General features: G+C 44.4%; 1 protein-coding gene across 1 annotated transcript in view; it reads left to right on the top strand.

Moving 5' to 3' along the window:
* ITK (IL2 inducible T cell kinase) overlaps positions 1–24,435 on the top strand; it is a 42,781-nt gene that overhangs the window by 2,815 nt on the left and 15,531 nt on the right. Inside the window, exons 2-7 of the mRNA XM_034780218.1 lie at positions 15,190–15,294; positions 18,894–18,975; positions 20,441–20,569; positions 21,300–21,340; positions 21,978–22,129; positions 23,388–23,453. Of these exons, the coding sequence (XP_034636109.1) occupies positions 15,190–15,294; positions 18,894–18,975; positions 20,441–20,569; positions 21,300–21,340; positions 21,978–22,129; positions 23,388–23,453 (575 nt within the window). The remainder of the gene's footprint in view (positions 1–15,189; positions 15,295–18,893; positions 18,976–20,440; positions 20,570–21,299; positions 21,341–21,977; positions 22,130–23,387; positions 23,454–24,435) is intronic.

Below are 24,435 nucleotides of genomic sequence, written 5' to 3'. Positions count from 1 at the left end.
TCTACAAGCATGGTACAAAGATTGACTGTGTGTATTTATTCCTCTCTTTGGGCTCAACACTGCAAAGTATTGTGCATCCTGGCCCCATCCACCCGGGAATAAGCACATGCTTAACCCCAAGCAAAGCACTTAAACATATGTTTAACTTTAAGTGCATAAGTAGTGCCACAGATTTCAATGGGATTGCATACACTTACCGTTAAGCATGCCCTTAAATGTTTTGCTGAGCTGAGACCAAACCAACCAGCCCCTAGCAGTATCAAGCCCTTTTTGTGTATTACAATGCTCACAAGTATAAAAGGACATGGAGCAAAGCTGTGACAGTTAAAGGGACAAAAGTAACTACATCAAGGAAGTATTCAGGGAGAAGTCCGCCAGCACTATCCAATGTTATGGGCACCATAAAGGCAAATTTTTCAAATAATCGTAATGACTTTTTCTATTATAAGACAACATTCCAGAGACAGAAAGCTCTATTCTCCCCTTGCTCTGAGTGCGCAATTGCCATCAATGCTAATGGAAGATATTTACATACATCAGTCAGAGAATGAACCCCAAAATAACTAGCGACAATAAGAGGCTGTGTTTTCTGAAATTCATTATACAGTGCACAATGCACGGCTGTCTTAGCATAACGCAGAGCCGTGATAATAGACGCATGAAGTCCATCACAAGCTCCCTTATTATAGTATGCAAATCACTTCTAAAAGCAAAATTTTCTGTTGCTAAGGGCCGATCCCACAACTACTTATGCACGTCAGTAGCTGTACAGATGGGAGTAGTCCTATTGCATGCATTGTAACAACTTCCGTGAGTTAGGTTACTCGTCTTAGGGACCAATCCTGCAAACACATGTAAGTAACTTTATTCCTAACAAGTCTGATGAGACTACGCCCATGGTTAAAGTTACTCATGTAAGCAAATGTTTGCATGGCTAGGCCCTAGGTTTGCATTATTGAGAGGGAAGCAAACAAGTGAATCCCTTGAGAAATGTTCCCTTAAGGTCAGATTTTCAAAGTTATTTAGGGGCTTGTAGACACGGACTATGGTGGGATTTTCAAAAGCACCTAAGCAGATTAGGCACCTGTCTAGAGCATAGGTGCTGGAACTAGGGCTTTTGCTGCACCCCCTGGCTTGAAGTGATTACCAATAGACACAGGGTTTACAGTTTGGTTTAATGCCTTTCAGCACCCCCACTATGCAAATTGTTCCAGCGCCCCTGGTCTCGAGGCAGATATAGCAGAAGGATGGTGTAGAAGTTAGGGCACAAGCCTGGGACCCAGTAGACATGGACTTAAGTCCCTGCTCTGCCACAGACTCCTTATGTGACCTCGGATGAGTTGCTCTGTGCCTCAGTTTCCCAGATGTAAAAATGGGGACACTAGCATTGCCTCCCAGGGATGTTCTGACAAACAGTGTCCATGTAGCAAGCACTCCTGGAAGAGTCTGGATCTCTGCCTCATTTGCTGATACCTTGCTGGTAGAATCGTAGGACTGGAAGAGACCTCAGGACGTCATCTAGTCCAGTCGCCTGCATTTATCTAGACCATCCCTGACATGTGTTTGTCTAACCTGTTCTTAAAAACCTCCCATTATGGAGATTCCACAACCTCCCTAGGCGATTTATTCCAGTGCTTAACCACCCTGACAGTTAGGAAGTTTTTCCTAATGTCCAACCTAAACCACCCTTGGTGCAATTTAAGCCCATTACTTCTTGTCCTATTCTCAGAGGTTAAAGAGAACAATTTTCTCCCTCCTCCTTCTAACAACCTTTTATGTACTTGAAATCTGGTATCATCACGTTCCCTCTCAGTCTTCTCTTTTCCAGACTAAACAAACCCAGTTTTTTCCATCTTCCCTCATAGGTCATGTTTTCTAGACCTTTAATAAATGTTGTTGCTCTTCTCTGAACTTTCTCCAATTTCTCCACCTCTTTCTTCAAATGTGGTGCCCAGAACTGGATGAATACTCCAGTTGAGGCCTTATAAGCACGAAGTCAAGTAGAAGAATTACTTCTCACGTTTTGCTTACAACACTCCTGCTAATGCATCCCAGAATGGTGATTCATATTTAGCTTGTGATCCACTATGACCCCCAGATCCCTTTCTGCAGTATTCCTTCCTAGGCAGCCATTTCCCATTTTGTATGTGTGCAACTGATTGTTCCTCCCTAAGTGGAGTACTTTGCATTTGTCCTCATTGAATTTCATCCTAGAATCATAGGACTGAAAGGGACCTCAAGATGTCATCTAGTCCAGTCCCTGCACTCAAGGCAGGATTACATAATAACTAGACCAGGGGTTCCCAAACTTGGTTCGCGGCTTGCTCAGGGCATGCCCCGGCAGGCCGTGAGACGCTTTGTTTTTCCTGAGCATCCGCAGGTACGGCTGCTCGCAGCTCCCAGTGGCCGCGCTTCACCATTCCCGGCCAATGGGAGCTGCGGAAAGCGGTGCGGTCCGCCAGGGGCTTACCCTGAACAAGCCGCGAACCAAGTTTGGGAACCCCTGAACTAGACCATTCCTGACAGATTTGTCTAACCTGTTCTTAAAAACCTTCAATGACAGGAGATTCCACAATCTCCTATTCTACCACCTATTCCCAGTCAACAAATCTCCATGTATTTACAGGACCTTGTGCTTTCATAACAGTTTGTATTTGCCATGGACGTGATCAGAGATAATGTGGACATCAGTAAGAGGAGCTGAACAATGTTTTATCAGGCGTTCGATAGAAACGTGAATCCATACCAGGTCATCAGTTTTTAAGAAGAGGGCATGATCTGGCTCAGGCAAAAATGTGAAGATGAATGGTTATTTTATGAAGCAGCTATCAAATGGACAAAACACCCTTATATTAGTAACAAAAGTATGAGAAAGGGGAAAGAGGCTGTTTCTATGGTATAAAGCCGGCCTTTGCATTGGATTGCTTACTTTCAATGTCAAAAAGCCAACATACCTTTGCAAGGAAAGTTATGGGCCTGGTTCACCACCGTTTTAGGCCTGTGTAACTCCAACTCCGATCGAGACCATTGCAAAGCTGGAGTAACCCAGTGGTGAATCAGCCCATTGTTTGCTAAGTGCGTAGAGTTGCAGGCTCAGATCTGGTGTAAATCAGTAGAGCTCTGTTGACTTCCCTGTAGTTCCTCCTGACTTATAGTCCTTCAGTGGAGCTGTGCTAGTTTGTGCCAGCCGAGGGTCTGGCGCACAGGATTTAAACGAAGTAAGCCCACCTTTTCTGTAACGGGGATGCCAGCCAGCAAGCCGACCACATTAATCCTCAGTGAAAATTTCAGCAAGTTACTTCACAACAGTGGGAGATTTTTGGATGGAATTTGTTTTGATCAAAGACTTCGTTGTCCCCGGAGAGATGACATTTAACATTGGAAGGAAAATTGCACAAAGGTCTAGTTTATAGAGAGGAGCCCAATGAAACATACATCATACGGTGCGTAGCACAACCGGGCTCTGATCCTGTGGGGGCCTGAAGGTGCTGCTGTAACTCATTCTTGTTATTTATTATTATTCCGATGAGCGTTTTCTAATCTGCATTCAGATGAAACGTTTCAATTCCGATAGAGGACGCTGCCCTGATTCAGTGTCTTCACTGAGCTCAGCAAACAGCATGTGTGCATCTTTCCTAACGGAGAACTCCCCCTCTTCCCTCCACTCCTGGGGTGGGTGTTTCACGGTATGGTGCACTAAAGTAATTCTCTGCAGATTCCTGGAGGGACACCTAGCAAAGGGCGGCTAGTCTCCGGCCACCCTGCTCCACAGCTGCAGAGCCCAGTGCCTGCTGGGGCTTCCAATTGTCTGTGAGGAGTGGAGCTAGAGCAGCAGAGGCAATGCTCCCCTTTTCTGCCCCAGATCCGTGTCCCCAGCCCTGCCACTTACACCAATGGAGGAGATCTGGTGCCAAGGGATGTTGATACACTGGCACGCACTGTACGGTTTGAAGCACTCCGCGTACAGAATACCTCCAAGTCCCACACACATCAGAATACAAAACAGAACAGTAGAGCAAAAATGAAGGATGCTGTCACTCAAGCAGGAAAGCAGAGGACGACATAGCAGCTAAGACAATTATTGATCCCCATGTAAGTAGAACTATTGAAGATTCCATAACAAACTTATTGAAAGTTCTGCTATACGGAATATTGCCTACGACAGATAGATATGTCTCAGCACTGGCACACATTGTCCATGTTACCATCTTTTCACGTGTCAAATAAACAGCCATATAGGAGTATTAAAAAGCTAAACGTATCACGCAAATCAAAGCATAGGCACAATAACCCAGAGCCTCATGCAAAATCTCAGTAACATCACTGATATGTCTTCACCTTCCTCTGAAGCATTTGTACTGGCCACTGTCAGAAATAGGATACTGAACTAGATGGACCATTGGTCAGATCTGATCAAGCAATCCCTACATGCCTCATAAAAAAACGTTGTTTCCAAGTCGCGGCAAAATATTTACTCCAGGGCAAATATCATCTGTCAGCGACACCAGTCCAGTTTTCAGCACTTCTCAATTCCCTAATAATAATATAATGAAAACCCTTCATGTAGCAGTGCTACTAGATGGAAAGTAACCACGTAAATGGAATATTCAAGGATATAAATTTCATCAAAAACTCTCAGTGACAACATGTATTAACAGGATTGTTGTCATTGAAGTCACTGCGGTTTCTAATTATTATTTACAGGGTCCTGTAATGTTACATTTCTGACACGGTTACTGACAGAGAAGGTCGATCTAAGCAGCAGTGTGAAAACCAGAGGCCATATTGTACCATCAATTTTTAAGCAGAATTTGCTCAGGCCAGCTCCCAACGAAGCCTTTCCATTGAGTTTAATGGCAATTGGATCAGGCCCAAAGCGTGACACCTGCAGACAAAAACATTCCAGTAATTAACAAACATGCTGTTTGTCAGGCATGCTTAGAGCAACATTGTGCCTTTTTTCCTTTCCCTCTGGATCCCTTTCCTGGCCTGGATTTCCAGTAGCTCCATTGACATCAGAGGGACTATTCATATGCATAAAGTTAGCTGCAGGTTTAAGTTCCTTGCTGAATTGGGGCCTTTTCCCCATTTTCCTCACTCCATCCTCAAAGGACTTGGTGCCTCTTTCCTTCCGGAGTGCAGAATTTGCCGTTGTTCCCAAGGCAGCCGGCTAGCCAGAGCTGCTCCTTTACATGACCAAGTGGTCCTTAGAACTCAGGTCTCAACTTTCTTTTGGTCTCCTGATGCTAATTTTACCAGGAGAGGAACTGGAACCGAAGCCCCAGATCTGACCACCCCTTACCACTGAGAAATCCAGGTCTGAGCGTGGCAGCTTGGGATTTTATTTTGTCACTTGACTTGCAGAAAGAACTTCTTGTAACTAGGGTGATCAGACAGCAAATGTGAAAAGTCGGGATGGGGGTGCGGAGTAATAGGAGCCTATATAAGAAAAAGGCCCAAAAATTGGGACTGTCCCTATAAAATCGGGACACCTGGTCACCCTACGTGTAACTGAAAAGAACATTGAAATATTGTGCCTGAGTTTGCTCATGAGGGGCATTTGTTTGCTTCTGTCCTTGACTAAAATGACATGTCTGTATGGGATGCTCCCTTAACTAATGTCCTGAAGGCTAAATTCAATTGTTCCTCAGTGGCCTGTGTATGGAGTGAGCTGCATTGCAACGTCCCAGGACAATCCCCGGGAAGGAATTCTGACTCAGTCCTGCAATTCCTTCTTTTGTTCCCCTCTTGCTCTCTGGGGTCCCCACTCCATACCCCTTCATTAATAATCCAGTTTTCTGCTCTATTTTGCAGTTCACCAATCCAGGTCTCCCATGTCACTCATTTCTAAATCGTCTTTAACCTATGAGATCACTCATCTTTCCCTTCTCTCTATCTCCCATCCTGTTTATCCCGCGTTACTTTCCCCTTCCCCACCATCTTTTAGTTGTGGGTGGGGATTTCTGAAGCATTAAATAAGTACTATAGTTTTTCTTGAGACAACGTTATAAAGTCCTTGGGCGAGCATTAGACACTTTTCATTTGCTTTTCGTGTTCAAAATCCTCACTTGAAGGGGAAGATGAATTGGGTCCCAGTCCATCAAAGCACTAAAGCATACGCTTATCCTTAAAACCACGTGTTTAGTTTCATAGACGTCAGTGGGACTGCTCATGTGCGTAGCGATAAGCACATGTTTAAGTGCTCTGCTGCATCAGGTCCTACACTATTTTTGAAGGCTTAAGCATTTAATCCTAAAATAACAATGTAATAATTTAGATCAGGTCTTAGTAAAATTATTTAAAATGAGCTGAAAGCTCTCTGCTTTTGTTCAACATTAATCTGGTTTTAAAGAACAAATAGACCCATTAGCATGTTCTTTCTATTGACCTACTTACTTAGTAATAATGCTTTAGCACTTCAATAGTGACTAATATCTTGAAAGCTGCGCACGTACATTATCTGTCTCTTCATCATTGTAATATCTACACTATATCTTATAAATATTTACCATCGTCATAGAATGTTACTAACTTTTTCTTTTGGGATTAAGCCTATGCATATACTGTTGTAGACAAAGCAATAAGAACAAGGGATTATACAATATATATTTCTGTATCATTTCTAGAGGTGAGTTTGGATTCCTGTCTTCCCTCTGTGGGTTCAGAGAGAAAGGCATCTCTACTTCAAATCACTTATCAAGCGTTTTCAAAACTGGTACAAATACATCTGTAGATACGATTTTTAATTTCATCCTTTGCTTCCTGCTTTCCTGCTATCACAGACCAAACATGCTCCCAGGAACAACACATGCCGTTGTATTGTTGTGACTGGGTAACCTTGATGCACATGGATCAAGAATAATTTAAAGTGTGGCTGTGCCCTGAGAAGTGACTATGTAAAAATGTCACCTTCTTACCGCTCCCTGTGTGCATTCAGCGTCACGTCTGCTTTCTTTGCTGACAAAAATAATTGTTTTCTGCTTTTCACTCCTGTTAGCCCCGCAGAGCCCAGCTGAGCTAGGAGAGAAAGAGGTGACTTCTGTTCCTCTTGTGCATCAAGGACAGAGTTGTTTACCAAGTTCCATTCGTTTACACAATGGGGTCACACAGGTGTAACTAGAATTATACAACTGTAGTTTGACCTGCAGAAACTTGCTTTCAGGGGATGATGCATTTGAAGGAAAGAGCCCAGCTTGACTGTTAGGGTCCCAGGTTGAGCTTACAGCATCGACAGTTAGAAAATGTACTTGAAAACTGACCGCATTGGACATGGACACCACTGAGAAGCAATGAACGTGGAAGCCCACAATTCCATTTTTAAAAATTCCCTTGGAGTAGAATTGCACTTTACCACTAACACATTATGGGTGAAATCCTGGCCGTATTGAAGTCCATGGCAAAGCTTCCATGGATTGGTGCATATAGCACTCCTTCATTAGTTCAGTGATGTTCAACCAGCACTCTAGATACACTGGATAAGTTCATTCCAACCAGCCAGAGAACTGATTCCCTGACTTAATGTTCGTACAACCCAGCTAACACAGGAAGGGCAACATGTAAATCTGTATGTTACATATAAGGTGGCGTGGTTAAGTATTAGTAATAAATTGGATCCACGGGGGACTGCACAGTGAGCTCTGCCCTCTCTTTGGGGCAGACGTGTAATTAACATGACCATTAATAAGAGAGAGAGATGTAAATCAAAAGACAATGCCACCTCCAGTTACAACAAGCTTTAGAAGGGTGAGGGAATCTAAACACGTCCGCAGTGGATGCTGAGGGTTACAGCCTGCTGCTATTGTTAATATTCTACTATTAATTGCTGCTGTAAAATGAATTTCATGCACAGTCTGTGCTAGCTGCATACAGGCGTCACATGTTTCTTTCTTTTTCTTGTCTCACGATAGCGGCATGCTGCCTCACAGAAAGAACAAGTTGTTTTGGTCTCACCACTAGAAACCCACAATGTGGGAGTCTCTAGCTTCTGCTGCTGCTGCTACATGCTGAGACCAGTCAGAGCAGCTGGGTGGGTTAAGGAGGGAGAGGTGACAGGGCAGGCGTGGACTGGGAAAGTGTCTTGCCATTCCCCAGCCTTGCCGGATCTCAGTGGAGAATCCCAATCACTTCCTCATCAGAATGGTTAATTAAGTATGATTGACTTTCGTGTAGTGTCTTTACTGATCATTTGAACCCAGAATCAAATTCGTATCTTCAACTAAATTTTTCTACCAATGTGATATATGCCGTCATGTGCCAGCAATGCCCCTCTGCCATGTACATTGGCCAAACCAGACAGTCTCTACACAAAAGAATAAATGGACACAAATCTGACACCAAAGACCAGTAGGAGAACACTTCAATCTCCCTGGACACTCAATAACAGACTTAAAAGTGGCAATTCTTCAACAAAAAACCTTCAAAAACAGACTCCAACATGAAACTGCAGAACTGGAATTAATTTGAAAACTGGACACCATCAAATTAGGCCTGAATAGAGACTGGGAGTGGATGGGTCACTACAAAAACTAATTTCCCCCTGCTGATACTCACACCTTCTTGTCAGCTGTTTGAAATGGGCCATTTGATTACATTGGCCTCATTAGCACTACAAAAGTGATTTCCACCCCTTCTTGTCAACTGTTGAGAATAGCCCACTTCCACCTTAATTGGATTGGCTCGTTAGCATTGACCCTCCCACTTGGTAAGACAACTCCCATCTTTTCATATGCAGTGTATTTATACCTCCCTACTGTATTTTCCGCTCCATGCATCTGATGAAGTGGGTTCTAGCCCACGAAAGCTTATGCCCAGATAAATTTGTTAGTCTCTAAGGTGCCACAAGGACTCCTCGTTGTTTTTGCTGATACAGACTAACACGGCTACCCCTCTGAAACCTAAATATAGACAGTGACAGTTGGGGGAAAAGAGAGTTAAAAGCTTCACGCCAGGGAAACGTTTTGGAAGTCAGTGTTGAGAAGTAATTTCTGTATCTTTATCTACAGGCAGCAGTAAATTAACGTCCCCCTTAATCAATCAGTCATGCGCTCACAGTAGTGCCTCAAGTGCCCAGCCAAGATTGGGGCCCCACTGTGTTAGATGCTGTACAAACAGAACAGCAGGCAGTCCTTCCCCCAAAGAACTTACAGTCTAAACAGACACAGCCAAGGACAGGGGGAAGGAATGTAAGATACAAGCCGAGCGATCAGTGTAATGGCGGCAAACAGCATGTTAGTGTCATGGTTTTTATTGGGGGGGGGGGGGGGTTCAGTCAGGTGGGGGGGTAGCTAACAGAAAAGGTGAGGGAAGAAGCAGAGCGAGGGGACAGAGGGAGGCTGGGCAGAAGGGGTCTGGAGCAAACAGCCAACCAGCCCACAGCAGAGAAAGTCCAGTCAGAACTTCAGGAAATATGATCAGTGTCTGGTGGTCCCTGCTTAAATTGCTCCCGCAGCTTCAGTCTCTGGCTGGCTCCTGCCTGCAGTTTCTTTCCCAAAGGCCACATGGCTGTGCGGAAGGGAGGCCCTGCCAGGGTCCTAGTGCACCTTCTGCACAGCTCTGGGACCAGGGATGCTGGCGGGCTGGGTTGCTCTGAGTGGGCGCCTTTCCGGGAACCAGTGAGGAGTGCTGTGCCCTCAGCCTTGCAAGCTGTGCAGTTGAATTGTGCAGGGCTGGGTGAACCCACCGGTTTCCGTTCGCCTCAGTGAATCTTATGGGGGTGTGCAGTTCATATGGTTTTCAAACCCACCACCCTCAGCTTCTGCTCGTCAGAAGAAAAAACTCAAGGCAATGGTTCTGATAGAACCATTTGAACCAGGTGAGCGCCATGAAATAGCCTCACGTGCCCCCTCTGCCTCCCAGCGGGCCCTGAGCTCCCACCTGAACTTTATTTGTCTACACGACATGCGACGTGTCTATGCAGCCTCTGCCCCACCTTCCCTTGTCATCTTCGTGTCTTTCCCCCTCTGTCACTGTCCGCACCCAACCTCCAGTTTCTGTGGCCCTTTACCTTCCCCTGGGTCTTCACAGGGTTATCTCGCTGGACTACTCCACCCCATTTCCTCTTTTGGGAGGCTGTCCAGGAGGCCTTCTTCTCCCAGACCCCAGGCATCTTCTGGAGAGAAGGCAACCCAGCCACTTTCATTCTTCAGCGGCGGGTATGGGAATCCCTTCCTCAGTGTTGCTGCTGCTGCTGAGTTAGCCAGACTCTAAGGATACGTCTACACTGCAATGGAAGACCCTCAGCACAGCCGCAGCTAGCATGGGTCAGCTGACTTGCGTTCTCGGGACTCACGCTGAGGGGCTGTAAAATTTCAGTGTAGACATTTGGGCTTGGCTGGAGCCCAGGATCTGAGACACCACGAGGTGGGTGGGTCCCAGAGCCCAGGCTCCAGCCCTAGCCGAAACGTCTACACTGTTATTGTTAGCCCTGTAACCTGAACCCCAAAAGCCCTAGTCAGCTGACCCGGACTCTGAGACTGGGTGCCCTGGGTTTTTTATTGCAGTAGATAATACCCTAAAGGTCAAGGATTCCTAACAACTCTTCAGTATGGGTTTACTTAGCCTCTGAGAGAACTTCAAGGGCCCATCATCCAACATCAACGAGAATGTTTTCTGGTTCTGTCACCACTTACCTGAGATTGTGTGAGGGATCATCCTCAAAGACATGGGCAGAGGGAACTGGTCAGGTGGGCAGAGGGAGCCTGCTCCCTCATGCTGCATCAGCAGCAAAGGAGCCCTGTGGGTGGGCTGATTTTCTGATGGAAATGGAACCACCAAACCAAGTCAACCTCTGCTGTTGTGGAGGTGAATCCTGCCCCTCCAGGCAGCCAGGTACCACAGGGCCCCAGATGCAGCGTGAGGGAGCAGGCTCTGAGGTCCCTGGCAAGGGATCTGCACGCCTTGCATGCATCCCTCTCAGGGCGCTGGAAGCAGGACAGGAACAGGGGTGGGCTGGTAGCAGTGCAGATCCAGGGCCCAGGGGAATATTCTGGCCTCCCACCAATGCTGCAAGACCCTACTCTGGCCACTCGGGCTGAGCCCAGCAGGGAGGGTTCACCCCTTTGAGATCAGTGACACTTTCCTTCACATAAGCAAATTTCGCACTCTCCACAAAACCCTAAACGGAGCTGAGAGACGCTTGGCTTTGGGTTTCATTACAAAACTTTCTCACCACTATTTCTGGACTCTTGTGTCGCTGAAGTGACACAGGCCCTGGTACAGCAAAGCACTGAACTTTAAGCACCTGCTTCAAGTTCTTGACTCTAGTGGGACTTTGTAGCAGGGGGGGCCTCTACCTCAAAGCGCCCTCGACTAGCAAACTGGACAGCTGCCTCAGTTTCCCCTTCATTCCCCCTTAGAAAGGAATAAAGTCTCTCCGTGTCCAACTCAAAGAGCCACCTCTGGGCAGAGTTAATTCATGGACACGTTCAGTAAGCCGCAGAACCCTCAGGATCATACTGTTCTCTCAAAACCCCAAAGCACAACAGGGACCATCACAGCAGTTAGCTGTACCCCTTCCAGGAAGATCATTGCCTGGTTCCCCACCCGAGAGCCGCTTTCCACGCTGCTCACAGTTTCTTTGCCCTTGTTCCAGGGCTCCACTGTCCAGGCTGCCCACCTGCGAGTTACCAACAACTTGCTACCACTGCCGCCAAGTCAGGAGAGCTCCCCACAGTGTTCCACTCCCCAGGCTCCCTTGCCTGTGAGTCCTACCGCTGCTCCTGGGATCTCGTCTCCAGCATCTGCCCTCTTGTTTCCAGGCTCAGCTTCCCCTGACCAAGATTGCCCCCACCTGCAGCTCAGCAGGGTGCCTCAACTGCCCAGTCCGCACCAACAACTTTAAACTCTCTGCACTGTCGCTCATCATCAGGAGTGCACTGTCTCCTGGAGCTCACTCCCCATAGCTCTCACCAGCTGCTCCAGTATGCCTCTCCTTTCCTTCTGAGCTTTCACCAGCCCTCCCTATCCCTCTCTAGGGCCTAGATACCCTCTCTTAAGCCCCGTTGGGAGACAGGTGCATTGAACCCAGCTCCCTCTTAAAGGGGCCAGTCACCCTGTAACAGACAAACAGAGGTTTAAAGTTAAGCACGTGGTTAAATGCTTTGCTGGATTGGGGCCATAGCTTGAAACCCCGAAGAGTGAGCTAGAACTTAACACACTCCTACTTGCCCTGGCAACAACCACAGAATCCTGTGAAATCAGTGGAGATGGGGTTACCTAGGGAGGTGGCGGAATCTCCTTCCTTAGAGGTTTTTAAGGTCAGACTTGACAAAGCCCTGGCTGGGATGATTTAGTTGGGGATTGGTCCTGCTTTGAGCAGGGGGTTGGACTAGATACCTCCTGAGGTCCCTTCCCACCCTGATATTCGATGATTCTATGATCTGGGAGTAGCCGGAATAATGCAGATGAGGAGCGTGGTGCATGGGAGTTTTGTGCTGTGTTTGATCCTGTCCAGTGCTGTTAGTCCCTGACTTTCACGAGCACCCTTCAGCCAAAATCAATAAAGCTGTACGTGTTCATTTGCAACGTGTTATACTTCACCTAGGTCTGTGGCCGCAGTGTACTACTGTGTCTGGATAAGTATTGATGGAGAGCGAGCAGTAGACACTGAAGTATTTAGGACAAACCAGCTAAAATAAGGAAAAGGAACTGACGACCCAGAAAGATGCTGCCCATGTATGTAATTATAACATAGGCAGGCTGAGAATAGCAAAGAGAAAGCTATGGGCATGTTTTACTTCAGCTGTCTGGCCCTTTTTTGGAAGGAAACACTGAGGTTTTCTGAGACCACTTTAAAGAGGCTTTTTATTTTTCTTTGCAAAATGGCACCGTTGCTTTTGTGAGATTAGTGTGCAATCGGGCATCACCAAGTCAGGGCTGTGTTTAGCTTCCAGCCCCATTGCTCGATCGTGCATGGTTTGTTCCAGTGGTTTGTGCTGCGGCAGGACTGTAATTGCCTTCTTCAGTCCAATTCCCGGTCTGTTTGAGGAACCCCCGGACACTTAGTCATTGAAATGCACATGACAGGTGATGAGGACTGTAGGACAGGGACACAGCTCGACACAAAGGCTTCACTCTCCCTATTCCCCTCAGCTAGGAAAGGTATCAACACAAATCAATTTGCTGTTCCTCTTAGAAACAAAAGGCAGAGCACATGACCAGAAAACACTGGCTCCGAAAGACTTGTGGTTATGGCCTCAGATGTTAACATAATAAGGTGAGGGAGGACTTAGTGTCAGCTCTGGGCTAAAACAAAATGGAAGGTTTTTACAGGCGATACGCAATTTATTGGCTCCTGGGAGCGGGATAAGGTCCCAGGGGCAGCACGAAGGAAAGAGTGATCTGCTGCTGTGGAGGGGAGACTGAGGCAGAGGAATAAATAGGCGAGAATGAAAGGAAAGAGGCGGCAGGTGAGAGAAGAGGGGTGAAGTGAGCCCGTGTGAAGTTTAGGGTTATCCGTGCCCTGCGTGAGGCTGGGTCTACACTGGAAGGCTTTGCTGGTTTAGTCATGTTGGGGAAGCGCTCCCTTTGGGAATATATCAAAATACCAACGATAGCTCAGCCCAGCACCCCCCGCCCCCCTGAGCGAAACAAACTATCGGCAAAAGGGCAGATTTGTCAGTATAACTTAGGGTGAGCAGACAGCAAGTGTGAAAAATCAGGACAGGGGGTGGGGGGTAATAGGAGCCTATATAAGAAAAAGACCCAAAAATCGGGACTGTCCCTATAAAATCGGGACATCTGGTCACCCTCGTATAACTGCACCTGTGCTAGAGGCTTTTGCAGGCACAGCTCTGTCCGTCAGGGATCACACCTCTTCACACTCCTGACCCCAGCAAAAGCCGGCTAGTGTAACCATCGGCTGAGTTCCATTGTAAGTAGTGTCTATATTAGCTCTGCTGGCCATGACAAAGGTCTCAGCAAAGCCAGGGAGCGTGGTACTGTTCTTCTCTTCTCATTCTTCATGACTGTGAATAAATGGCTGAAATTTACTCCTGAGCAGTGAGGCCAGAGTGGGGCCTTGTGCACAGGATGAACCTCACCCTTTGTGATCAGCTGCATTATCTGCTTCGCTGAAATGACACACAGGTAGGCAGCTGAAAGGTAGCAGTGTAACAAAAGATACTCTCACAAGTCTCACAAGCCCATTTGTCAGCCCGTTGATCAAAGCTTCAGGTTGCTTTAGAAAAGCAAAAGCCCTTTGCACCATGGTGTTCTTGAAGCACGGCGGGCTTTTGTCATCGCAGATCTGAGCTGGAAGACAGCTACAACGTGTAATCCCGCTGAAGAAGAATCAAAACAGGAAACGAGTTTTGCTTCCGAAGAGCAACTGTTTTTGTACTGAATCCTTCAGAAGAATGCTCTAGATAACAGGCATCTGATTAGGTCCTGTCTACTGGACACTGATGTTTTTCTAATCAGTCTCACTTGCGAAGCTGCAGACAACTTGATCATGAATGCTGAGTGGTGATTAGCGGAAAAGAAATTAGCAGAGCTGTTGAAATGCAATCATTTTGCTTTTAGGAGTTCGAGCAAACATTTTCTTGGGGATCCCTTTTTCTTCCCCATTCCAAGCCTATTTATCTATCTAGTGTTTTCCGATGAACAATAGTACACTGGAGCTGGTCAGAAAAGTTAGTTTTTAAAGGAAATTTTGAAAAACAATGTTTATTTCAAGATTTCTTGTAAAAAGCAATTGTTTATTTTTGACAAAAACTGAAAACCCAAATGGAAAAATGTTTGGTTTTTGAAAACCAATTTCAGTAAAATATTCCATTTTTGGTAAATATGTTCAGTTTTTGAAAACCAAACCTCTAAAATTTCTACCAAAAGCTGAACTGAAATCCAACATTTTTACTGAACATTTTTCCAGTTTTCGTTTTTCAGTGTAAAATTAGAAAATTTCTAGCACAATGAAAATTTTCATTAACGTTTTTTGGTCTGGTAAAAAAGCCATTTTTTCTAGAAAAAATGTTTCGGCAAAAAAAGTTTGACCAACTCTATAATGAACTACCTGCTGTGTTCAGCCCTTTACTTTTTCAATGTACATTTCAAACAAAAGGTTTTGATCCTACTCCTTTAAAGTAAATGACCAACCTGCCTTGGACTTCACAAACAGCCTTTGCCTAATTACTCAATTAATCTTAATTAGCCAAATCAGAATTCTTAACCAAATACTTTTCTTTCTCTCAGAAAAAAAGAACTTTGAAGGGCTCCATTGAACTGTCCAGGATCAAATGCGTTGAAATTGTGAAAAGTGACATCACAATTCCCTGTAACTATAAATATCCTTTCCAGGTAAGTCTGCCTGTACCAATGATATTGCTTTCACAGAAACTAGCTCAAAATGTATGTGGAGGTAAACTAACAGCGTGGCAGTGATATATAATAGCAAAGGGAGAATGTAAGGGGGAATAGATATGCTTTCAGCTAAGATATGAAAAGAAATAGAGAATTGAAGACTGAGTCTTTCTATTGACTGCACCAGTGGTTTTCAACCTGTGGTCTGCAGACTCCTGGAGTGCTGCAGATCATGTCTAAGGGCTCTGTGAAAGGTTTTTGTTACCATAGAACAATGGTTTTCAACCTGTGGTCCGCAGACTTATGGGGGTCCATAGACTTTCTCTAAGAGTTCCAAAGGAGTCCTCACCTCCATTTGAAATTTTTTAGGAGTCCGCAAATGAAAAAAGGTTGAAAACCGCTGGACTACACAAATACATAGACTTTATGGTGAGAAGGGACCATTAGATCATCTAATCTGACCTCCTAACACAGGACACAGGATTTAATCCAGTTATTCCTGTATTGAGCCTAATCACTTGTGTTTGACTAAAGCCTCTTCCAGAAAAGCATCCAATCTTGATTTGAAGCCAACAAGTGTTGGGGGAGCGGAAGGAGTAATCCATGTCCCTTGGTCTTTTGTTTCAGTGGTTAATCACTCTCACTAGTAGTGAATCACCCCACTTTCTGTGGGTTTTAGAGCAGGCCCTCGGTGAATAGGAGACGTGCAGGAAAGCTGTTCCAGATGGGAGGAGCACTAATGGAGAAGGCTTTTAGGTAAACAGTGGTGAGATTGTAGAAGGACCAAGAGGAGACAGTGCGAGGGAAGAGAATGGAGAAAACATATTCTCTAGTCTATAAAGATACATTTACCTTACCATCAAACTAGAAATTCCATAGTGTTAGGTGGTTATTATGTTTAGAATTCCCATTTGGCTGTGTTACCCGAGTTGCCAACTCTTGCAATTTTATCACAAATCTCATGATATCTGGCCTTTTTCTTAAGGCCACAGCTTCTGGAGGCAAGTGAATACAGAAATTCGTATTCTGATTCGTTTATTAAGTACATTTCTAGGCCTCACAGTTGCAGAGAAAAGCTTGAAAATGTGTCCCCCCACCAACGCATCCTACAGAAAGAAAAGAAAAAAAAACCCATGATTTTGAACATTTGGGGTTGACTATAATGTATTCTTAATGTAGATTATAGATCAATTTCTAACACATTAATCTAAACACTAAGAAGGCACATTTATCATATGCCTTATTGACTAATAATTGTATAGAGGGCTTTGTTCACAATGGGTGAAATGCCCCTGTTTTGAGCTGTGGAGTACACCAGCTCATAGGGATATAAGAAGGGGGAGCAATTAACTTCCAGCACAGGATTGGGATCAGAAGATCCCAGCTGTGCCGCAGACTTACTTTGCGACCGTAGAGATGTTACACAGCTCAGATCTCCAATAGTGGCTTCATTTTATAGGTGCCCAACCTTAGAAACTGGGGGCTTTATCTTCAGAGGGGCTGAGTACCCGCAGCTCGGATTGAAATCAGCGGGAGATGAGTGTCTGTCCAACACCCACAAATCAAGGCCCCACTGGAGTGTTAAGCCCCTTTCCACCAACGAGGCCCACGGTGCTGAGAACTGTTGAGGGATGGCTGTTACAGGAGTGCTCTACATAAGAGCTATCTTTACATAGACAGGTATCAGATAAAGCGCCAGGTCCTCAGAAAGATACAGCCTTGTTCAGATATTTTCTAGGACTAAGAGAAGTTGGTGTTGTGCACTGCAAATGGCTTCTGGTGTGAGGCTCTTTGCCTGGAGCGCTTAACAACAGCTACACCAGCTCTGTGCCATCTGGGAGCTGCCACAGGCTGGGGATATTCACCAGTTTCCAGTTTCTTTGTGTCACTGGAGCCTGGCCCAGAATTACACCTGGAATTGTTTCCTGGAAACACCAATATTTAAAAAGAAACAAACCCTTCGATGTGTTTCTTTCATCTGAATTCTTGTATGTGGCCATATTGCTTAAAAAAATAAAATAAAGCTGGGGTAGAAAGCTGGATTCGCTCTGCAGAGAAAACAGGTGAACTCCTTTTGAGATAGCTGACAAACTTCATACGTGATGTGAATGACACATGGAAGTTGCACCTGCTAATAGTATGTCTGAATCTTGCCCCGGATATAGTTCTGTAGTGTTCTGTAAGAGCACATTAAAAAAAAAAAGTCAGCTGTATCCTGCTGTAGATCTGCTATGGAACCACCAATGGTTTTGTATCTTCCTGTGGCTTGTTACATGAGGCAGCACAGTGCAATACGGCCTGTATTGTACAGGATGATTATTTTTTTTTGCACGCTTCAGAAGTTTGCTGCAGGTTTGAAAAAGCAACTTATACAAGCAACTGTACAAGACAGATCAGCACCCATCAACAGAAGAATACCTCAGAGGGAGCAGGAGATATGCTTTTTTTCTATTTTTTCTTAGAAAGGTTATAATTCATCAATGTAAAGGGAATAATTCAGGGTTTCCACAGCTGCACAGCACTTGGATGTGTATGTGTGTACGCATGTATGTGCTAAAAAGCATCAGGATGAAGGGATCAACAGAGGGATTGATTCTTTAAAATAACAGGTTTCAGAGTAGCAGCCGTGTTAGTCTGTATCCGCAAAAAGAAGAACAGGAGTACTTGTGGCACCTTAGAAGAAGTGGGCTGTAGTCCACGAAAGCTTATGCTCTAATAAATTTGTTAGTCTCTAAGGTGCCACAAGTACTCCTGTTCTTCTTTTTAAAATAACAGTCATAAACTCTCACCATTCCTCCCATACAACTGGGGATAGTGTGTAAGGACCAGCTGACATCTCATAGAAGTCTCTATTTAGAGACTATGAGCCTAAATCCCTTGGCTGCTTTGGAAAATTTTACCCTATTTGCTTAAATGTCATGAATGCTCAGCATTTCTCTTCCCACATTTGTTCAGAAGTAGGGACAACTTTATGAAAACAGCATCTTTGTTTCCTAGTAGTTCTCTTGCTTCTGCAGCTTATTTCCCATCTAAAATCCTACAGCCAAATTCTGCTCAATTACACTGGAGTAAATCCCGAGTAGACCCATTGAACTCAATGGAGTTGCTCAGAATATACACTGATACAAGTGAGAGCAGAATTTGGCTCTAGGATTTCAGGTGAAGACAAACTGCATGAACAGACATACTGCTAAGAAACAAGGATGCTGCTTCCATACAAATGTTAGTAATAGTAGAAGTTGAAAATAGAAAATGTAGGACCAAAGTGTCTGCTGGTGGAAGTGGCTGGATCTACACTAATTTCACTAGTGTTTCCTCCACAGCAGAGAACAGGACCCCAAAGAATGTCTGGGCTGAATTCTTTCCTGCCCAGTATTCCCTATCAATTTTAAATAAACAAACCAAGGTGCTAGATTCTCTTGGGATTATGAGCCATTTCTGGGAACACGGTGGCTGTCACATTTGCCTACATAGTCACTGCACTACTGGTATGTAACTCATTGGTATGTGAGGTGCTTTGGTATCCTTCCCCTGGATACGAAAGACAGCAGGAGCTGTTTCTAATCACTGGCTTGCTTCTCTGGTCCCCTCGCCAGGTTCTTCATGACAACTACCTGCTGTATGTGTTTGCACCCGATCGAGAGAGCCGGCAAAGATGGGTGTTTACTCTGAAAGAAGGTAACCGTAGTCCTGTGTGCAATCGAATCGAATCTCCGAAGTCACTATTCCAACCCCACTTCCTCAGTAGCCAGAGACTAGAAAACAATGACAGCTCAGAGGGAGTCAAATGCCTTATATTTGCACATGCAGAACAGCACTTGTGCAGGTGGTTATACAGCATGGGGGCAATTTTAGAGGCATGGTTTCAGCAGCCCTTGGAAAAGTTGGTGCACGGGGAGGTTTTGGTTGGATCTCACTGGCAACATTGGTTAATTAATACATTGTCCTAACCTTGATTCTTCTTATGCTGGGGGGAGAGGGGGTATTTTACTTGATTAATTTTTTTTTGTATATATAAAAAGAGTTTTTGGTGTGTAGAAAATCTTTCAACCACAGTTAGGACTCTTTGTCTGGATAACAATCTTCCTAAAGAAGTCGTTATTGGGAGGTTTATTTGTGGATGGCTTATATTTCCCTCTCCTCTTGTATTTATTTCCTTCCCTCTTATATTTGTTGGGATCATTGTGTTGATTATGCAGTGAAAGTGTGGTGAGCACTGCAATGCGAAAGGACCACAGCGCTTGCGATAAGGGAGGTCTTGTTTAATAACACAGATTGCACCAGCCTCCCGTTAACCTTTTCCTGGTTTATAACACAGGCTGTTGCAATGCGAGGGGAGTGTTCCATTTATTGGGGAAACATTTGGCCTTGCTATGAAGTGCATTGTTCCTGCATTTACTCTGCAATCATTTACTTTGCAAGAGGCTGCTATTGCTAGCGCTCCGCTTTAGCACTTCCTTTAGTTAAACATTTCATAACTTCATCTTCACAGGGCAGTTTAACAGGCCCGGGTGATGCAGGCCTGCAGATTTTCTTTTTAAATAGTAAAAAGTTTTTTTACACAGAGAGCACTAATTTCAAACAGGGGACCTTTAATCCCTCACGAGGACAGTCAGATGGGTATTTAAGCATGTGAATGCTAAATGTTAAATGCCAATTCTGAGCCATACAGCTAATACTGTAACTGAGCCGACAGTAGTAACTGACTGTATCCTAGACATGCGGTACAGTTGTGGTCTCTTATAAACGTCTTTGCTACCTGCTATGTCAGGTTTTCTATTTTTTACGAGTGCTTTTTATTTTGCCTTTGTTGTTAAGAATTTAAAGAGAAACACTTTGCTAAAGTTCTAGTCTTCCCCTGTGCAATTGCATAACTTCTATTTATGTTAATCAGGGTTATTTGTATCATACATTCCTTACGTGAGAAAGTAGAACATTTAAACACAGCTGGCTGAAGATACTCACAAAAAGAGGGTTGTCATCAGCGTTCATATCCTTTGACTGAGGGAAAACAATTTTCCTTGAAATTCAGATGATTTTTACTCACTTCCACTGGTCGTTATCAGAGCTCGCGTCAATGCCACATACCTCAGTTTGTAGTAGAAATCCTTTTTAAAACAAAACATTTCCTGACTTCTTTCAGAAACCAGGAACAACAACAATTTGGTGCCGAAGTATCATCCAAATTTTTGGATAGATGGGAGATGGCGATGCTGTGCCCAGACAGAGAAGCTGGCAGCCGGGTGTATAGAATATGACCCCACCAAGGACGGTACGGGATTCATTACAGATGTTCTCAGTCTTCGATATGTCTGTACCAAGCAACAGTAAGATTCATCCCACCTTGTAGAAAGCACTGAAGAATACTGTGCTACATTTCCAGGGAAGAGAAATGGTGCCACCTTCCCAGGATGTGCCTTATCCTCGTTTTCCTATCATCCTTTTTAAATGGTATTCTTTCCTCTGAATTAAAACGGACCCAGTTACCTCACCAGGGTGGTAGGAATGTCCTTTGGAATGAGGTGTAAAACCAAGGGGCTGACCACTTGTGATCAGGAAATGACCCAGGTCAATTCTCTCAAGAGAAGGGAGTTTGCTCCTGTGTCATGGCAAAATTATATTTTATTTTGTTCTACCTCCATTTGCCCTGTGGTTTCAGCTGAGAAAGTTATTCTCCACTTCCTCTTCTGAATGGGCTGTATAGTGCTGCTAGGGGGAAACAAACGTTGCATTCTACCGACAGTTGCTTTCCACTGCTGTCTGGGCAACCCCCATACAACACCTTCAGGTCAAGTTCTTCTGGTTGAAAGATGCTATGCAAGTGTGAGGGTCTTTTTTTACTTCTTAGTCCAACAGCAATAAGGAGCCAAGCCTTGTTATTCTGAAATTAGGTTGTCTTCTCTATACCTCAGCCATTTCGACGCCACTTACATGGCTCCCTGATATTCTTCTCTGGTTTTGTCTAGATTGGTTCCAAATTAATTTACTTCATTTCATTTCAGCCTCCAAGAAGCCTCTTCCTCCCACTCCTGAAGATAACTGGGTGAGTGCAGCGAGGCAGAAGAAGCCTCAGCAGTGGCTTGTCTGATTAACTTGCACGGGGGGAAATGCCCCATTTAGGGGTCATTGCTGTTCAGTGCACTATTCCATGCAAAGAGATTAGCACGCCCCTGAGCCTTCCTGGATTCTGCGCTTCTCTTGGATTTTCACCTTTGTCTTTCTCAAGCTGTGTATGAGCAGCACCATGTTAGGAGCTCAGTTTGCTCAGGAAAATGCAGTTTCGCTTGACAAATGCGCAGCCGCTTTGCAATATTTTGCGTTGTTGCGAGAGCAGCAGGAGCACCGTTCTGCGCAGTCACCCCCACACTGAAACACGTCACGCTTATTCCACGTCAAAGGTTGACAAGCTCAGCAACACTGATAACCCGTCCTCATGTTGCTCCTTCCCCAGGCAGCCGGGGTTGCTGTTGTCCAGAAGGCCTGGGAATTTCTCAGTGATCCCAGCATCCCCCACCAGGGGCCTAGAGACTCAATCGTTTTCCCATGTACATTTCCCAGCATCGAGAATATGAGATCCATTATGGAAGGCACATTTCACCGACTTAGCAGTTAATGGCTACTTGCCCTTTATTTTTGTGGCTATAAATTCTGAGCCTGGTTATCGTTTTCCTTGTTTGCAGAGGTTGTTGCTAGACCCCAAGGATGCTTTAGTAATGGCCATATATGACTACAAGGTTCAGAATCCCCAGGAGCTGACCTTACAGCGCGGGGAGGAGTACTACGTTCTCGACAACTCTGAGGATCATTGGTGGATGGTTCAGGATAAGAATGGGTAGGTACCTTTGTCCTACTAGCGCCTAAGTCATCTGTAAATCTGCCGTGTGCGTCCATCACAAAACACACTCAATAAAAAAATGGCTGCGGGCCAGAGTCTGGTACCCTTACTCACCTGGAGTAGCACCTTCCTCGAGGAGGGGTCCCATTGACTTCAGTGGAACAGCTAATGGAAAAGGTAGCATTAGGAAATGCTTATGTACATGGAATCTGGCCTTTTCATTAAAACACATTCATTTTCATACCAACCCACAGCTGGCAACACAGGCCTACAGCTTTGGAAACCAGAATTCTGCAAAGCCTGCAGAGAATAAAGCCCAAACAGGAAGCAGAAGCTACTTAGCTCCAGTGTTTTCAGGATAATATTCTCCAGGTTACAGCACAGAACAGTTTAAAACTGGCTGAATTAATCATATTAACCCTGCAGCTCCCAAGCAGTCTGGTTCCATAACCCTTGCTGAAAATGAGTAATTCAACTGAAACGCTGGGTCTATGTGTGAGTAAGAACTCCCCGCAGCCCTGAGCACAGAGCCACGTGTAACTGCATGGCTCTGGATGGAGCACTGTGCCTACGGCTGGATGGGAGACGGTTTTCCTGTCTCATGAGAATTTGTGAGGTTTTGAAATTTTTCCCATCCCAAATCAGGATGAAACGTCAAAATCTCAAAAATTTGCATGAACAAAATAAAAAATCAGATTGGGCCAGCTGAATAGTTTTGTTTTGATGATATCAAAACATTTCATTTTTTTTTTTACTATCAGTTAAGTTACATTTTGCAATGAAAAGTCATTCCTACCCCAAACCAGAACGTTTTCTCTTTGGAACAACGTTGAAATGGAACATTTTGACAGTTTTGAAACTTCTTTCAAATTGTTTTTAAAATGGGAAATTTGTTAAAAACCAGCCCTTTCCCATAAACAGTTTCTGTTTCAACAAATTGGCGTTTTCCAACAAACCAATGTTTTGTTGGAAGATTTCTCAAACCGTTCTAACTGTGCCGTAGGTACACCCCTTTCATTCACAAATCCTCCAGAACACTCCTTTTCCGCTGGGGTGGAGGGAATATGCTACATCAGCACCTTACAAATTAATTTTTGTCTAGATTAATTTTTGGCTGGCATCCCTTAAAAACAACAAGCAAATACAGAGCATGGAGTGAGGTTTCCTACAGACTAAAGTTTTCACAGCTGACAGTACATGTACAAAGAAACTCCTGGCTTTCTGATATATTGACATCCTAATCTCCTTTTAACAGTCACGAAGGATATGTACCAAGCAGTTACCTGGTGGAAAAATCACCAGACAACCTGCAAATATACGAGTAAGTAGCTTGAACTTGTTTCATGGGCCCTGACAGCTCCAGTGGCATTGATACTAACCTCCTTTGTAAGGTGCATTGAGATCTAGTGATGAGAAGTACTATATAAGAACTAGGTAGTATTAATATTACAGCTACTGCTGAGTCAGTGAGGCTGAAGTCCCACTGTCTTGCACGTTGTGTGGTCATTATGACACTTGTTTGGGTAATGTTTGACAGCCACACAGAACAGACCTATATGATCATGCTAGTTAGAAGACAGTGGAATCAGGTCCTGTGAGCCTGTCTTGTAACATCACACAAATGAATAGGGAACTGCAGCATTCTCACCTTACCCTTGGTGTTATTCTTGAACAGTCTCATTTTATACTTCTGATGCAGTGATAATGTTAGTTCAAGTCAGTAACTCTTTCCTATTACTAATAAAACTAGGGCTGGTTAAAAATGGGAATTTTCTTCCGTGGACAAATTTTGCACAAAACCAAATATTTTTGTTTGGGGGGGGGAAAGTTTTCCCTATATTTTAGATTGTTGTCAATGAAATTATTTGAGATTAAAAAAGGGAGTGGGCGGAGGGGAAGGGGAAAAATCCCACAAAACCCCAAACACACGTTTTTGTTTCGGTTCAAATCAAAAGGAAACTAATTGTTCAAACCGATTCACTGAAAACCATCAGGAAAATATGAATGATGTAAACATTTTCTTGAAAGTTTTCATATAATTCAAAGATATTTTTCCATCAAAAATACTTTTCCATGAGACATTTTTGACTGGCCCTACTTTATAAGCTTGATATTAGCCTTTACAAAATGTATTACGTCCCTTGAGTTAACTGGCAATCTAAAGACATGAATATTAATTCATAGCAAATATTGGCAGTCCCATGGTATATTTTCTTCATTGTTATGCTGCACGTTGCTCACTGACATTTTAAAAATGGCTTTGTTTATGCAAGCTAAACAAGGCAATGTACGATGATTGGTCC

Source organism: Trachemys scripta, chromosome 8, assembly GCF_013100865.1.
Source record: "Trachemys scripta elegans isolate TJP31775 chromosome 8, CAS_Tse_1.0, whole genome shotgun sequence".
Classification (NCBI taxonomy): Eukaryota; Metazoa; Chordata; order Testudines; family Emydidae; genus Trachemys; species Trachemys scripta.
The sequence above is the reverse complement of the archived record's forward strand: the minus strand, read 5'-3'. Positions and strand labels throughout refer to the sequence as shown.